The sequence below is a fragment of the Neovison vison genome, chromosome 3 (genome assembly GCF_020171115.1).
Source record: "Neovison vison isolate M4711 chromosome 3, ASM_NN_V1, whole genome shotgun sequence".
NCBI lineage: Eukaryota > Metazoa > Chordata > Mammalia > Carnivora > Mustelidae > Neogale > Neogale vison.
Window position 1 is genome coordinate 161,738,508 of NC_058093.1, and position 14,931 is coordinate 161,753,438.

Sequence of the window (14,931 nt, forward strand, 5' to 3'; positions counted from 1 at the left end):
AACTTCTATTAAATAGTCCTGAACTTTTCCTTTTCAAGTCTCTACACCATTTGGCTGCTACCAAAGAAATATCATAAAAAATAACCTCTGACTATCTCTGTTCTAAAGAGAATACACAACTAGACCTATCCTCAAGGTTCACTAAATGGATTTCATTGTCCATTTGGGCCTATCCATGAAAGCTACTGTACCATCACAGAGTTTCACAGAATCATGGAAACCTGGCTGACATTTTTTATTCTCAATTTTTCACAAAGAATTTCATTGAAGACCATAGACAGAGATTAAAGAAAGAACTCATGTATGGCAGGTCATGCTCATATACCCCTGGGGCATGACTAGACTCCTTTCTATACATTGTACTTCCACTCAGTGAAGGAGGGCTTCAAAATGTGCATGAATTTGACATTCAGTGAACCAGGTGGTGCTCAGTTCGTGATGGCCAACTGGATAAAGAATCAGGACCTGTTATCAAAAAGCAAAGTTACCCCAGGAAGAATACAGGGCCCTGCACTAAATCTTATTTTTTAATGACAGAATTTCTCTGGTTGGAGATTAGCCCAGGCTTCGTGCCCAATCCTGAGCTGCTACAGATGCCTAGACTGCCATCTGATCTAGTTTGTCTTCACCAAGGTCAAGTGAAAAAGCCACTTTCATTGCAATCAAAAACCAGATGATGCACCCTTTTTTTTTTTTTTTTTTAAAGACTGAGAATTCTTTTATGATCCCTCCTACCCCCTCTCCCCTCCAGCAACCCTCACTTTGTTTCCTGCGCCTGGGTGGCTCGGTGGGTTGAGGCCTCTGCCTTCGGCTCGGGTCATGATCCCGGGGTCCTGGGATCGAGCCCCGCGTCGGGCTCTCTGCTCGGCGGGGAGCCTGCTTCCTCCTCTCTCTCTCTGCCTGCCTCTCTGCCTACTTGTGATCTTTGTCTGTCAAATAAATAAAAAAAAAAAAAAAAAAAAAGAGTCTCTTATGTTTTATCTTCCTATGTGGTTTCATCTTGTTTCATTTTTCCCTCCCTTCCCCTATGATCTCCTGTCTTGTTTCTCAAATTTCTCCTATCAGTGAGATCATATGATAATTGTCTTTCTCTGGAAGACTTATTTCGCTTAGCACAATACCCTCTAGTTCCTTCTTCTTAGCAATAAAGAGGTCAAGTTTTAAGAACTTATCCTTCACTTTGGAGAGGGAAAACTGAATCCCTCTGTACTTTCTTACCCTCAATATTGGTTTTATCATTTTAAAATCAATTCCCTTTAACTTTTTATATATACCTATATACATATATATTTATTTATTTATATTAGTAAATTCCTTAGTGTGAAAGTTTTACTTCAAATTGTAGCATCATTCTTTTGTACATGTTTAAGACAGCATTATTAAATAGTATATAATCTGGATTATAGTTTGCAAATATGTTGATTACTTACTTTTTGAAAGATTTTTGTGGTATTAAGGACATCAATGTGTAAGACTTCTGTAATCAGCAGTTAAAATTTTTGCATGTAAGTATAAGATAAAACATAGCACAGTGCTGTTTACTCAATAACAGTATTATAAAAGTTGAGCAAAGTAGAAATCAAAGAATGGAAAAGTCATCAGAAGGATCTGAAGAAAGGAAATAAGAAAAAGGAAGAAATTGGTAGGTGACAACTACAAATGGACAAAGGCAGGGACGTGTCAGGGTCTTAGACTGGGGAAGGAATGGGGCTGCCCAGCAAAGGATTGATCTATCTAGATCTATCTATCGATCATCTATCATCTGTCTTTGTTTCAAGTTTTTATTTAAATTCTAGTTAGTTAACATATAGTGCAATACCAGTTTCAGGAGTAGAATTTAGTGATTTGTCACTTACATATGACACCCGGTGCTTATCACAGGTGTCCTTCTTCATATTTATGACCCCTTTTGTCCATCCACTGCCCACCTCACCTCCAGCAACCCTCAGTTTGTTCTCTGTAGTTAATAGTCTCCTACGGTTTGCCTCCCCTTCTCTTTTTTTTCCCTTCTTTCCTTGATGTCATCTGTTTTATTTCTTAAATTCCATGTATGAGCATATAGTAGTTGTCCTTGTCTGACCAACTTATTTCTCTTAGCATAATACAGTCCAGCTCTATCCATGTCATTGGAAATGGCAAAATTTCATACTTTTTGATGGCTGAGTAATATTCCAATGTAGGTATATTCTGTATACATACATACCATTTTTCTTTACATGTTCATTAGTTGATGGACATGTGGGCTCTTTCCATACTTTGGCTATTGCTGACAATGCTGCTATAAACATTGGGTGCATGTGCCCCTTGGAATCAGTATTTTTGTATCCTTTGGGTAAGTACCTATGAGTGAAATTGCTGGAACATAGGATAGTTCTATTTTTAACTTTTTGAGGAATCTCCATACTGTTTTCCAGAGTGGTTCCACTAATATGCATTTCCACCAACAGTGGAAGAAGGTTTCCTTTTCTCTGGGTCTTTGCCAACACCTGTTGTTTCCTGTGTTGTTAATTTTAGCCATTCTGACAGGTGGAAACTCATCATAGTTTTGATTTGTATTTTTCTGATGATGAGTGACATTGAGCTGTCTTTTAGTTGTTAGTTGTTGGTCTGTTAGCTATTTGTATATCTTGTTTGGAAAAAAATGTCTCTTCATGTCTTCTGCCCATTTAACTGGATTATTTGTTTTTTGGGTATTGAGTTTGATTAAGTCCTTTACAGCTTTTGGATACTAACTCTTTACCAGATATGTCATTTGCAAATATCTTCTCCCATGTGTAGGTTGTCTTTCAGTTTTATTGTTTGTTTCCTTCACTGTGAGGAAATTTTTATCTTGACAAAGTCCCAGTAGTTCATTTTTGCTTTTGTTTCCCTTGCCTTTGGAGATATGTCTAGTAATAATTTGCTACAGATGATGTCAGGTTGCTGCTTGTGTTCTCACGAAGGATTTCTTTAGACTGGATTGCCTGCTTCATGTTGCAGAGTAGAGGGAGCTATGGTGTAAGATATAGAGTATGGGCATATAGTCTCACTCATATGTGGAATTTAAGAAACAAAATAGTCGAACATAGCGGGGATAAAAGAGAGAAGCAAACCATAAACAGACTCTTAACTATAAAGACCAAACTGAGGGTTGCTGGAGAGGATGGGGGAGGGGAGGGGTTAAATGGGTGATGGGTATTAAGGAGGGCACTTATACCGATCCCTGGGTGTTGTACCTAAGCAATGAAGGAATTAGTGAATTCCTACACCTGAGCCTAATATTACAATGTATGTTAACTAACTGGAATTTAAATAAAAACTTGAAAGGAGAGAAAAAATGAAGGGTATAGTATAGCAATGGATATACTTCAATTTTTTTTATAGGGGACCCTAGACTAGAAGAAAACTTAGAGCAGAGGGTAGGAGTGATAAAGTGATGAAGGGGCTGGCCCCTAAACTCCATTTTGTTAAATAGACTTTGAAGGATTTAAAATTTTTTTTTTCTATTTTTTTTGCATATTAAGGTACCAATCTTTTGACATAGGGTTATTTATGTCTGTATTTTGGATTTAAAATTAGCTTTATGTTCATATATTAAAGGGTGGTTTAATAAGGAGGCACCAAAGGATGGGGGCAGAGGACTGTGGTGCATTTCGGGGGAACACCATAAAAGCTTTCTGGACCCTATAAGCATCTGACCTGGATTTTTGGACTAAATTTCCAAGTATTAATCTTAAAATGAGGATTATATATAAATTTTTTCCTATTCATTTTGCCTAAGGCACTTGGCCTAAAGACCCTAATGAAGAACTACTGAAAGTGGCTGAATGAGAATGTAGGTCAGGTGCTTTGGGAGATTTCAAATATATATACATCACATTATGTTTATATATGGAGAGAACACATATATACATATTTATATACTTAAATATATAAATATATATAAATATATCATACTTGATGTTATAGGTTAACTCTCTTTATATAGAGAGAGCTAACCATTGACTCTTGTGACAACATTAGACATAATATAAACAAATAGTATTTCTAGGGTCTGTGCTAATTGGTGAAGGGAGTGGGGAGTAGGGAAGGAGAAAGAAGAAAATGAATAGCTGGTTAGTGTTACAGCAACTTACAGGTAAGAGCCACAGCTGAGCTCATTTGCATGGTCCTCTGCGCAGCCCCAAATCCATCCCAGCAAAACCAGCCTAAGAGCAACGCAACCTAAACATCCAACGGCCTTCCTGATGTCACTGGATGCCACGTTTCCTGTCATCACATTCCACATTCTCTTCTGTTGCTAGGTACCCTGGGCACTCTTAATTTCCAGAGCTCCAGGTGCCGTTTTCTTCTTGGTCCTCAAACACAGAGTTCTTAGTTCCAGTGCTATGTGGTACCCAGGCTGAAACTTGAGAGAAGCACCAGCGTTCTGGGCGTGCGAACCTAAAGGCCATACCTACAGATCTCAACACTGTACCCTTTGTATAGCAGCTCGCTACCCACACACCAGCAGCCACTTAGGATGGAGCAAATGATCTTGGGTAAGGAAGCAGATTTCCCCTTTGAAGCAATAAGTGGGTATGAGTTGGTTATCATAAACAGGAGTCTGAGATGAGTGGTTTCAAATTCTGAAATAGTATCTCTAAGGAAGAGGAAATAAAAATCGTTAACAGGGTTGCAAGAAACCAGACAATAAAAAGCAGTTCATTTAGCTTCAGTTTAATGTCTGCTCACTCTTGATTTCTGTATTTTTCTAATATAGACATCAAAAACTCTGTTTTAAATTTTGATTTATAAAATAGTGGCATGTGACATTACTGGTTCTTTTACCATTTAAATGATAAAATGAGTGAATATATAAATTTCATACAAATAAGTAAATCATTCATTTGTTCTTGAGAAAACATATTGATTTACTCACGAATGAAATATGGAAAGCTGTAGAATTTAGTTACCTTGGTAACATCTGGAGTGAACTACTCTGTCTAAAAATACTTTCTCCTTTATTGTTTATACTTTATATCAAGATTATAAATACATGACTTTTATTAAATATTCTCCTGATAGATCATAATGTTTATCTTATTTAAAATGTGAGTAAATGGTACAATAGTTACTAAATATGCATGACGATTTCAGGTTAAAGACACAGTGTACTATTTTAAATTTTTAACTATGATAGACATTGGCTTTGTTTCATGCTAGCATAGATTTATTTATTTATTTTTTAAGATGACTTATTTATTTATTTATTTATGTATTAGAGAGAGAGAATGAGCAAGAGAGCACAAACAGGGAGGAACAGAGGGAGAGGGAGAAGCAGGTTTCTGGCTGAGCAGGGAGCCTGACAGAGACCTGGGGCCCCATCTCACAACCCTGAGATCATGACCTGAGCCAAAGGTAGATGCTTAACTAACTGAACCAGGCAGGCAACTCCTAAATTAGGTTTTAAAATGTAATATACCTTCAGAGTTATTCACTCTTTTAACATATTGATAACATTTTCTTACATAAAATGTTAAGCATTTTTTAAGGGATTCTAGTACAACAAATGTTAAATCACACTTTTCTTCATGAATTTGATAATTGGCCTAGAATATGTCCATTGTGCTTCTCTTTGGATTTCTGTGGAAAGAAATAGCTTAAATAATCAGAAATGACCTTGCATACTTTAGCATTGGATCTGACTTCACAAAAGGACATGCACAATTTTCTGAATTACTTAGGTATATTATTCCCTGAATTCTTTATTTCAAAAACCTTATATATTTCATGATTAAAAGAATGTTTTTGATTTCTCAGTAACTATGGGAAGTGCCATGTCATATTCTTTATGACTGAGTTTCTCTAAATTCTCTTATGTTTGTTTTCTTTCTACATGAAGTCTTTTGTTGAATGGGGATGTAAAAGGAGTAATTTATGAATAGAATCTTGCCATTTGTGTTATGCCCCAATAATGGGTCTATGATTAAAGGAGCGAGACTGATACAAAGCGAAGGTCAAGCAAAGCTTTATTTCGCACCAAGCATCAAGAATCAAGCTGACCGGCCAGGACCAGGCCTCTTACAAAGAAGGTGACCCTTCTCTGTTTCCCAGATTAGCTTTTAAGGGCAAAGGCCATGCGGTCGGGCCTGGCCATGCACAGGTGGCCAATGAGATTGTAACACACACAGGAAACTCCACAGTGATACTGGGTGACCAATTGAATTACAATTTACCCTAGTAGACGTTTGAACCAGTCTATTACACCTTGGTTAGGATTGGCGCCAAAAAGGCTTTCAAGGGGCAGGGGCCCATACTCCTTGGTAGCTAGGGAGACAGTATGCGTCCCTCAACCACTGATCAGACGTCTCCACCTGGCCTGACCCACCCTTGTATCTGGGCTTTGTTACCTTGAGCTGGTTTCCAGGACTTGTTTTTAAGTAAATCCCCTGGGTGGAAGGGAAGCCGGGACAGTTTAAGGGTTAAACAAGGTTTTTGTTTAACTTTAATGAAAACGTCTTCCTAAATAGGTCCTTACAATTTGAATACATTTTAACTTTTCCACAAAATAGTTTTAAAATATTAAATTTTTAAAATTTAAATTTTTAAAATATTATTTTACTGAAAATTAAGCTTAATGTCCTTTGTTCTCATTTTCCCTTGGAGCTGGAGATCTGGGCTTCCTCTTGGGCCGGTGTCTGTCCTACTGTCAGTCTTACCTGTTCTTTTCTTATGATGATTAGATCCCTTCCTGTTCTACACTACTGCTGTTTTTTTTTTTGTTTGTTTATTGTTTTTTTTTTTTTTAAAGATTTTATTTATTTATTTGAGAGAGAGAGACAGTGAGAGAGAGCATGAGCGAGGAGAAGGCCAGAGAGCAAAGCAGACTCCCCATGGAGCTGGGAGCCTGATGTGGGACTAGATCCAGGGACTCCAGGATCACGCCCTGAGCCGGAGGCAGTCGTCCAACCAACTGAGCCACCCAGGCGTCCCTACACTACTGCTGTTTTGATTAAGGCTTTAAACAATGCAGATTCAGATGGCTTCTAGAGCTCTTAATGGTTTCCCATTTTGTCACCTTTATCCCATTCTCCTCAATCAGTCAGAGTAATCTCTTTAAAAAAATTTTTTTTCCCATATCATTTTGGACAATAAAATTGATCCTATTCACACTCAAGGTCCAAGCCAAGCTCTTCATCCTCTGCCTCCCTCTCTAGGTTTCCCTTTCTGACTCTATTTACAGTCAGCACCCCAACCTTGTGTCTCATCTGCCCTGTACTTCCCTTCTTCCTCTTCGAAGATGCTGCACCTGCTGATACCTAAGTGGGGAACTCTCTCCCCTAGCTGCTTCACTGGTTAAGTCTTACTCATCTTTTGAAATTCGGCTCATATACCACCTTCTTTAGAAAAACTTCTGTGATGCCTTTACTGACCTTGTTTTGAATCAAAGCCTTTTTTCCTCTGCATTTTAGTTGCATGTTTTTGTTTTTGTTTTTTTCATCTCTTTTAGTTATTTGTGAACTCGCTGAAGGCAGAGGCTCTGTTGGCCAAATTATTTAACCGCCTTTTGGCCTAATGTTGGTATTCAATAAATGAATAAATAAATGAACAGGTGAGTTATACCACTCCTTCAGAATTAAATATAATTTTTGGCATTAACTATTTCATTGCATCCTATAAAAATAAAGCAAACTTGAGAACATTCAGAATCAAAATATTACTTGTGCACACTCATATTTGTATCGTTTCAAGAGCCCTTAACTATAGGAAAAAATTTAACACCTTTGTCCCTCATAATCCTTTGAAATTAATATAAAGATGAAATTAAGAGAAATGGGATTTTTGTTGCATGTAAATTTTGTTTCTTACTCTAATTGTTATTGATGTGTATTTCTAAACAAGCTTATCGTTTATTTTAAAGCCAGAAAATTTTGACTGACTTTGTTTCTTCCCTTTCTTCCCAGTTTTGCTTTTTATTTTTTATTCCAAGTTATTTTATTTTTTATTAGAAAATTATATATGTTGTAAATAATAAAGAGTATTTAAAAATATAGTGCCATTCCAGTAAAAAGAAATTAATATCAATATTTTAGGCTACATTTTTTTACTCATCTTCCTCTATAAGGATATATGTTTTCTTTTCAAAAAATTGGTGTCATTTGTCCATTTTTGAAGCTAGCTTTTTCTATTTAACACTTCACACTTCCCATTAATATTAATGGAAAAAGATTCCACATTTCCCATATTCTAATCATCCCAACATATATTAAGCCAGTTTTTTACTTTTGGTAATTTTTGTCACTTCTGAATATTTGCTATTGTAACTGACACTGGTTTTAAAAAAAGCTTTTTTACCTGCACAGAAATGCATTCAATGATTATACTCTTTAAACTTAGAGGTCCCAGAAGTGTAATGACTGGAGCGGAAGGTGTGATCACTTTTAATGTTTTAGATGCATGTTAAACACTCATAAAGCTTGAACCAACATATGCCCCACTAGCAGAACACACGTTGCTTTTATCAGAGAATTTTCATCAAATCAGGATATTCTCACTAGAAAAACAAAAACTATCTACAAAATAATTAATGAGCTTCTCTTTGTTTTAATTTGCTTTTCTTCACAATTGCTTTTGAGATTGAACCATTTTCCCTATTTTATCTTCTTCTTTTTTTTCTTTTTTTTTTCCTATTTATTTATTTTCAGAAAAACAGTATTCATTATTTTTTCAACACACCCAGTGCTCCATGCAAGCTGTGCCCTCTATAATACCCACCACCTGGTACCCCAACATCCCACCCCCCGCCACTTCAAACTCCTCAGATTGTTTTTCAGAGTCCATAGTCTCTCATGGTTCATCTCCCCTTCCAATTTACCCAAAAGCACATACCCTCCCCAATGTCCATAACCCTACCCTCCTTCTCCCAACCCCCCTCCCCCCAGCAACCCACAGTTTGTTTCGTGAGATTAAGAGTCACTTATGGTTTGTCTCCCTCCCAATCCCATCTTGTTTCATGGATTCTTCTCCTATGATCTCCCTGATATGAGGAAGTGGTGATGCAATTTGGGGGCTTAAGTGGGTAGGAGAAGAATCTATTTTATCTTCTTCTTATTTCACTTCACTTCTTTTGCCTAAATGTGCCTACTAGATTACAAATAAACTGGCGAAGCAGCCATTGTCATGTGTAAAGATAAATTACACAGGATATGTATTGTTACCTCGATGCCAAGCACATAACAGGAGCTCGGTGATTGTTGAAATAGTAACTGAATGGCACATTAATTAAAATCGAACTCTTCTTTCCAACAGATGATTCTGCTGCAGAGAGTTTTAACGGCAATGAGACTCTGGGGCACAGTTCAGTTGCTTCAGGGGGAACACACGGCAGGGAGATAGGCGACTCCAATGGTGATGGCAAACCTGGGCTGGAGCAGGAGGAGCAGCCACTGAACTTGAGTGACAGCCCCCTCTCAGCACAGCTGACTTCGGAATACAGAATAGATGACCACAGCAGTAATGGAAAAAACAAATATAAGAATCTTCTAATCTCTGACCTCAAGATGGAACGAGAGGCGAGAGAAAATGGAAGCAAGGTAAGGTCATGTGACAGTTTTCAGAGTTTCTGAGTTTGTCATGAAGGTCATAAAGAAATACGTATTTATATGAAAGATGAAGATTATTTTTGCTAAAAATATTTTAAGCAAATCCCAATGATATGTTGCCAACTATAGATATCCTATGTCCAAATAAGCAATAATTTTCAGAAATAGTAGTGAGCAAAATGGATAGTTTTTCCATTGTGTGTTGGTATGTGTGTGTGTGTGTGTGTGTGTTTAATTTTAAATTAAATTAGCCAACATATAGTACATCATTAGTTTCGGACGTAGAGTTCAATGATTCATCAGTTGCATATAACATCCAGTGTTCATCTCATCACATGCCGTCCTTAATTCCTATCACGTGTGTTTTTATACATGAAATTACTTGATATAATGTTTCTCCTTTATATAATCTTCTTATGGCTGTGTCTCTGGGAGTTTGTTGAGCTCAGATGTCAAAGTTTAGCTCTCAGAACACAATTATGGACTCTAAAAAGATCACTATCTAGTTTTTACTAGATTGGACAGGTGTACGCACAAATAAAGTTTCAATTAGACTCTCAAGTTTGCTTTAGAGACCCAGGGAGTTTGGTCAGTAATTTACTCCCCATACCTGGGAGAAATGTGTTGGTGTTCTAGATGAAGCATGTAGATTAAATAACTACTGCGACAAGTAATTTATCACAAACTGTATTCTACAGAAGACAGAACCATGTTTCAGACATATCTAAATTTCTAGTTCTTTATATTAGAATAAATTTCAATCCTTCCCATTCCCAATTGATTCATTTTTTAAAATTTTTTGATCCTTCTCTTTGATCTCTATCTTCACACCCATTTTCAGAAATACTGACAATTCTTCTTTGGTTTTCATTTAAAGTCTAGTTAACATACAGTGTAATATAGTTCCAGGTATAGTGCAGTGATTCAATAGGTCAGTGCAACACCTGGTGCTCATCACAAGTGTACTCCTTCTTTTATCACCATCGCCTGTGTAACCCATTCCCCACTCACCTCCCTTCTGGCAACCATCAGTTTGTCCCAAATGACTTATTAAACAAACAAACAAACTTCACATTTCTATTGGTTTGAAGTAATGCATGCTGTGATTTTTGTTCCGTAATTTTTGAAGGTATACTTTTGAATACAGGAAGATTTGTATGGAATATACATTTTTACTTCCTCCCCCCCACCCCCCACCCCCCACCCCACTTCTAAATTAGAATCGAAGAACTGATCTTTTGATAAAGCTCTTAAAGCAAAATGTCTTAATTTGAATTAATTTCTGAATTTGCTGAGGCACTGTACTTCCTAAATTGGCTCTATTTAAATCCTCTTGCTTGCCTGAGGGTATGTTGTTTTATCCTCTTTTAAGCAAGTCACTGACATCGTCAGACACTTAAGCACTTCTGCCTGAGGGAAGCTGCTACAACTTTTGCTGGGGTAAATGCACAAATATTCTCTCCAGTGGGTTAAAGCCAAATCACAAACGATTTGTATTCACTAACATGATCTGAATCGAGGTTACATTTTATGGAACGAAATAACTTTTAAGTGCTCTGGCCATCCACATTGTCCGTCTGGTCTTTATAAACGTCCTTTTTATGTTATGTATCTGCTGAGTATTTTTCTAAAACTATGCACTGGTTTGCTCTTCTCTATCCCCGTATTCATTATAATGATAGGAGCTATGCTCGTTTGAAACACAGTGTTGCACAGAGTGAAGTTACTTTTCTGCTCTATTTAAGATGAGGTTGTAAAAAGTTCAGATTGGGCTGTATGTGAGGAATAAGATGAGAAATGGGCTTAGGGAAGAAACATCCCCAAGGAACCAAACATTTAAAGGTTTGGTAAAGGAAGAATAGCTTCCAGAGCTGACTGGGGAGTAGCCAGAGACACAGAAGATCAGAAGGGTATAGTGTATGGAAGTTAAGTGTAGTCTACCTTTCACGAAAGAAAGTGGTCAGCTGTGAGGCACAATGCTGATGTACCAAGTAAGATAAAGATAGAAAGTAGTTGAGTCAGTGAGAACAGATTTAGAGCACTTTCGGAGCAGATTCCAGAGTGATTCTTTATTCCTTCCTTCAAGGATAATATAATAAAAGAATATATTGAATACCTGTCAATATATGACGTATGATGGTACTAATTTGTACTAATGAAGTAGCAGAAACAACTCAGGAGTCTTTATTCATAAGAACTTTGGTAAATCGTTTTGGTAGAAAGGGGGACATATACACAGAAAACATTCTTAGTTATAAGTATAGGTAAATATCCATTCCTGTGTTAAAATATTGGGAGTTCAAAGTAAGAAAACACTATTTCTATTGGAGTAATGAATAGGGCTTCCTGGAGGAATTGAGTCTTGAACATTGAAGGACATGTAAGATTACCATTTTTTCAGAAGGGGTCTCCTTTTGGATATTGTGAAAGGCCTGGAATGCACAGGGAAGATGAGTTGGTCTTATATATTAGGGAAGCATTGTCTATTTGGAACTAGGTAGGACTTCATAACACGGTATTTGAGGAAGAACCCAATATTGTTATGTAATATAGAATATTTGCCACCCATTAATTTACTCACTAAATATTTACTTACAGACTCCTACATGAAGGCATGGTTATAGAAAGCAAAAACATGGAAAGAAGCAAACTGGGGGCCCAGCCCCTCAAAAGCTCAACAAGCAGGAGAGAAAGGCAAACCTATGATTATAATCTGATTCCATAAGTAAAATGATGGGCAAATGACAAGGTGAAATGAGAAAAGAAAGGTGGGGCACCCATGGGACTATAATGATTCTTAAGGAAGACTTTATAGAGCGATTAATGCCAGCATGAATCTGAAGTGTAAGTCAAGTTTATTCAGATGGAGGAGATTATTTATGGGAGAGCATGTGTGGAGCCATAGAGCCAGGAGAGAGCACACTGGGCATGGCAATTTGCAAGAAGCTTAGTATGGCCATAGCAGAGAATATGGTGGAGAAATGGAGTATGGAGAGTTTCCATCAGCAAAGACTTCATGGGTCAGTTCAAGGACTTTGGATTGCATCCCATAGACAAGTTTACCATGATAAGGTTATAGTCAGCTTGCAATTTTAAAGAAAGATTATTTTGGCTACATTGGAGCAGATAGATAGGAACTAGGGACAGATAAATAGGGACTAGGAAATTAAAAAAAAAAAAAGACATAAAACTGGTTAGACAGCTGCTGTGGCATTCCAGGAAGAAAATAATGCAGGAATACAAAAAAAAAAAAAAAAAAGAACCTATTACTTTTGTTCTTTTGATATTGTATTTGTGGAATAGATAGCTTGATAGATTTTATATAGCCAGACTCTTAGGAATGTTTTTCACATACAGTACAGTACAAAAGCCTCTTTATACATTCCTATTGGGATGTAAATTCTATAAGAACGATATCTGCCTTGATTACTGAGGTATGTCTACACCTGGCTTAATATGGGTACATAGTAGGTTCTCAAATATTTTGAAATAAAATTTTAACAAATGTGGGAAGTGAAGCAGAAAGCATTCTGGAATGACTCCAGCCTTAATGGCTGGAATTTGACTCTAGATTGACTAGGTGGATGGTGACACCATTTTCCAATATTCAGAATGAGAAATATTTGAAGAAGCAGTTTTTTGATATATAAGGCTTACCATGCCTGTGCAGTACCCATGAGATACATTTCATAGACATCAGGGATATATGTTTCAGCTCAGAATAAATATTTATACTGAAGAAGAAAACCTGTGAAAGATTTAGACGTGCGGCTTAAAGCTGTTGTGGTTGTTAAGATCACTTCAGAAGATCATAGACTGAGGAGACAAGAGTCAAAATATACCACTCTGTAGAAAAATATTGGCCCATCAAGAATGAGTGGCATAAAAGGAGTTTGCAGAAGAAAAAAAAAAAAAAGAAAAAAAAAAGGAGAAAGTTAAGGCAACCATATAAGGAGATGTTTTAGAAGCCAAAGTGTGGGGCATTTCCAAACTGACGTGTAGTTAAATAGAGTAATTCTTAGGTGAAGTGACACAGGTCTAAACCCAGACAATGGTTAGGAGAGTTAATTCTGGGAGTTGGAATTAGAACGCATGGCAGAAGAAGAAGGAGCAAAATTAGTGGGGAAGTGGACTGGAGATAGGTATAGGGCTAGATGGGGAAGCTGAATCATTTTAATTGTAAAGGAGACTATGTCTGGAATTTTGTTTTAGGGATTCTTCTTGCAATGTGAGTTTGTATGCAGAGAGCTCTGGGGTTTCCTGGCTTTGGATCGATTCTTGCTTACCCGAGGCTATCAGGTGAACTTCATACCAAAGGTTTAGCACTCGTCTGTTCAGTTAGCACTACCTTTTGTTGTCCTTAGAAATGTTCCAACACTTTCGTACACATTTATCAAGTGACACTACCAATTTCTCCTTCCGGTATTGTTCAGGCTAGCCCCTGTCATAACTTGGAGGAACATAAAAGCTTAATTATGTAGTATCTTTGAAAAACTTAGATTTCTGTGAATTTCATATTGACCTATTTCACGATTTTATTGTGAATAATATCAGACAAAATGATTATAAAGCATTTAAATCTGAACAGTGAATAGAAATGCTTAAAAAGAATAGCTGAGCTGAGCTATGCCATTTACCGATGGCTTATTATCTTGCAAATTCACTCACTAGACCGGTGAGTCATATTCGCCAATCTAAAGAATAAATAAATTGCATTGAAAACACTTAGGTGATATTTATTTTCTACTAGAAGATGGCCACATTTTTAGAGGATGACTATTAATATTAGAAATCAGAAGAAAGTAGAAATATTAATTAAAAGCTTAGAAAAGGAGACTCCTGAGGAAGTGTTAAGGAACAAGTTATATAGGAAAAGAAGGGCTAAGAAGACACAAATTTGGATATAAGCATGTTTAAAATTATTAAGTGAGAATAAAAACAAAACTACATCTAAAAGAGGGAAATATGTAACTTAGAAACATTATCATTGATTTTTTTCCTCTTTGGCTTTCTTTTTTTTCTTTTAGTATTTGTGACCAGGCTGCATTATACTTAAATATGGTAAAATATTCTGAATCATTCTCCCAAAAGAATCATGTTTCAAGTAATAACTGTAGTAAGAGGGTGATTATTGTTTGAGGGTTAATGTGTCACTGTGGTTATTGCATATTTGGTTTGGTTTTTGGCTCAGTTCCCCAGACTCTCCAGTCTTCACTTTATTAAAATAACGTTTCTCCCCAAAGTGGTCCTTGTGACATCTTGTCAATGAATCTTTCCTTTAAATTCTTACCAAAATGGGTATTAACACTCAAATTAAAGTTTATAAAATACTTATCTAATTACCATTAATGATTGCTATGCCATTTTA

At 36.7% G+C, this 14,931-nt stretch overlaps 1 protein-coding gene across 4 annotated transcripts in view; it reads left to right on the plus strand.

Annotated features, from left to right (window-relative positions):
* NOL4 (nucleolar protein 4) overlaps positions 1-14,931 on the plus strand; it is a 402,455-nt gene that overhangs the window by 197,908 nt on the left and 189,616 nt on the right. For all 4 annotated transcript variants that reach the window (XM_044243197.1, XM_044243198.1, XM_044243199.1 and 1 more), the window contains exon 6: positions 9,271-9,554. In XM_044243197.1, coding sequence (XP_044099132.1) covers positions 9,271-9,554 — 284 coding nt within the window. The remainder of the gene's footprint in view (positions 1-9,270; positions 9,555-14,931) is intronic.